This window comes from Nansenia antarctica, assembly GCF_963989245.1.
Source record: "Nansenia antarctica genome assembly, chromosome: 8".
Taxonomy (NCBI): domain Eukaryota; kingdom Metazoa; phylum Chordata; class Actinopteri; order Argentiniformes; family Microstomatidae; genus Nansenia; species Nansenia antarctica.
The window spans coordinates 954,714-957,213 of NC_137678.1; the positions used below are offsets into that span (position 1 = coordinate 954,714).

Genomic DNA, 2,500 nt, shown 5'->3' on the forward strand with positions numbered 1-2,500 from the left:
TTCCATTTACAGCGCCCTTCGAAAAGTATTCAGACCCCTTCACTTTTTTTATGTTGTTGTGTTATAGACTGTTTGTAAAGACAACCTGATCCACACAGTGTGTCATTGATTCCTATGCAAACCAGAGACTCTATAAAAACAAGATATTAATTCATCCAAAATTACATTAACTATTATTCTTGTATTAAGATGGAGTCAATTCAACATACTGAGTGATTTGTTGATGACATTTTAGCATTTTAGCAAATTGTCATTGTCATATTTTGCTGGTACCTGTCATATTCTGAGATAAACGGTTGCATAGTCAGATTTAGGATATGTGACGCGGTCCAGTAGAGTTTCAAAGAACACGCAAACGCCAAAGGCTTCAAATCTCTTCTCAAAGTATTTCTGGTCAAAAACGGTGATTTTCGTTTTTTGTCATCAGACGTTTTGAAGTACCCACTCGTTCACAGTTTTACGATAGTTAAATACCAATGACCAATTCAAATAAATAGTGTATCATGAGCTTGACTTAAGCAGGGGGAAGTTGAGACTCACCTTGTATGGCCTGGGGAGATCAGGCTTCTTGATCTTGAGGTAGAGGAGCCCAGACAGAGTGATCCCATAGAAGAACCAGGCGGTAAAACTGACAACGAGGAGAAGAGAACAGGTCAGACACACAGACATGACAACATCGGCTCTATCTGGTGTGGGGTTAATGACACAGTGAGAGCCGGCCAATCAGACGATTGTTTGTTGGATTTCAAGCTTCTTTTCTTCTTCTGCTATGTGCTATTCTGTCTCCCTAGCAACGGTCGGGTGAGGCCAGCCTGGTGGCCCTGGTGGGAGACCCCTCAGATGGGAGACCCCTCAGATGGGAGACCCCCGCCCAGCCCAGACGTACCTGGGTTCCTCTCTGAGTCTCTTTCCCCTTTTCCCTCCAGACGAGGAAGAACCTTAGTTGGACTATTCTATATATATACATTTACCGATGTTCCCTTTGTTCTATTACATACGCCCAGAGGGGGGAGGGTGTCCAGGTCAGAGAGGGGAGGGTGTCCAGGTCAGAGGGGGGAGGGTCTCCAGAGGGGTGAGGGTGTCCAGAGGGGGGAGGGTGTCCAGGTCAGAGGGGGGAGGGTCTCCAGAGGGGTGAGGGTGTCCAGAGGGGGGAGGGTGTCCAGGTCAGAGGGGGGAGGGTCTCCAGAGGGGGGAGGGTCTCCAGAGGGGGGAGGGTGTCCAGAGGGGGGAGGGTCTCCAGGTCAGAGGGGGGAGGGTGTCCAGAGGGGGGAGGGTCTCCAGAGGGGGGAGGGTGTCCTGGTCAGAGGGGGGAGGGTGTCCAGAGGGGGGAGGGTCTCCAGAGGGGGGAGGGTGTCCAGAGGGGGGAGGGTGTCCAGGTCAGAGGGGGGAGGGTCTCCAGAGGGGGGAGGGTGTCCAGGTCAGAGGGGGGAGGGTCTCCAGAGGGGGGAGGGTCTCCAGAGGGGGGAGGGTGTCCAGAGGGGGGAGGGTGTCCAGGTCAGAGGGGGGAGGGTCTCCAGAGGGGGGAGGGTCTCCAGAGGGGGGAGGGTGTCCAGAGGGGGGAGGGTCTCCAAGTCAGAGTGGGGAGGGTCTCCAGAGGGGGGAGGGTGTCCAGAGGGGGGAGGGTCTCCAGAGGGGGGAGGGTCTCCAGAGGGGGGAGGGTGTCCAGGGGGGGGAGGGTGTCCAGGTCAGAGGGGGGAGGGTCTCCAGAGGGGGGAGGGTCTCCAGAGGGGGGAGGGTGTCCAGGTCAGAGGGGGGAGGGTCTCCAGAGGGGGGAGGGTCTCCAGAGGGGGGAGGGTGTCCAGGTCAGAGGGGGGAGGGTGTCCAAGTCAGAGGGGGGAGGGTGTCCTGAGGGGGGAGGGTGTCCTGGTCAGAGGGGGGAGGGTGTCCAGAGGGGGGAGGGTGTCCAGAGGGGCGAGGGTCTCCAGAGGGGGGAGGGTGTCCAGAGGGGGGAGGGTCTCCAAGTCAGAGGGGGGAGGGTCTCCAGAGGGGGGAGGGTGTCCAGAGGGGGGAGGGTGTCCAGGTCAGAGGGGGGAGGGTGTCCTGGTATCTGTGTTGTTCTCTAGTTTGTGTGTGTGCTTTCCCCCCCCCAGCCGGTACAAGTGGTTGCCACAGTACACATTTGATGTCCCCTAAACAAGACGAACTCCAACAGGACATTATCATCTCAAATAAAGGGATAATGAACTATTTTTGACACACTCATTTGTTTTTAGATGGATCTCCCATGTTGTTGATGACTCCAGATGGTGCTTAGGTACGTGTGTAAGTGTTTAGCTGGTCCAGCAGCCAGCTAGCTCAACTCCCCACATTCCCAATGGAAACGGCTCCATACCTGAAGAAGTTAACGATGCTCTGGAAGTCTCCGGGGATCAGGACCAGGAGAGAGACGGCTGTGGTGAAGATCAGGGCTGGAGACGGTGTTAGTCGATGTACATGAGCCATGGCCAGAATATCCGGCTGTAGAAAACACGCCAAACCAAACCAAACAGGCATCAACAGT

General features: G+C 55.3%; 1 protein-coding gene across 1 annotated transcript in view; it reads right to left on the bottom strand.

Annotated features, from left to right (window-relative positions):
• LOC308163550 (b(0,+)-type amino acid transporter 1-like) overlaps window positions 1-2,500 on the bottom strand; it is a gene marked incomplete at both ends in the record, with an annotated part of 16,341 nt that overhangs the window by 1,044 nt on the left and 12,797 nt on the right. Inside the window, 2 exons of the mRNA XM_080537722.1 lie at window positions 541-628; window positions 2,333-2,457. Of these exons, the coding sequence (XP_080393848.1) occupies window positions 541-628; window positions 2,333-2,457 (213 nt within the window). The remainder of the gene's footprint in view (window positions 1-540; window positions 629-2,332; window positions 2,458-2,500) is intronic.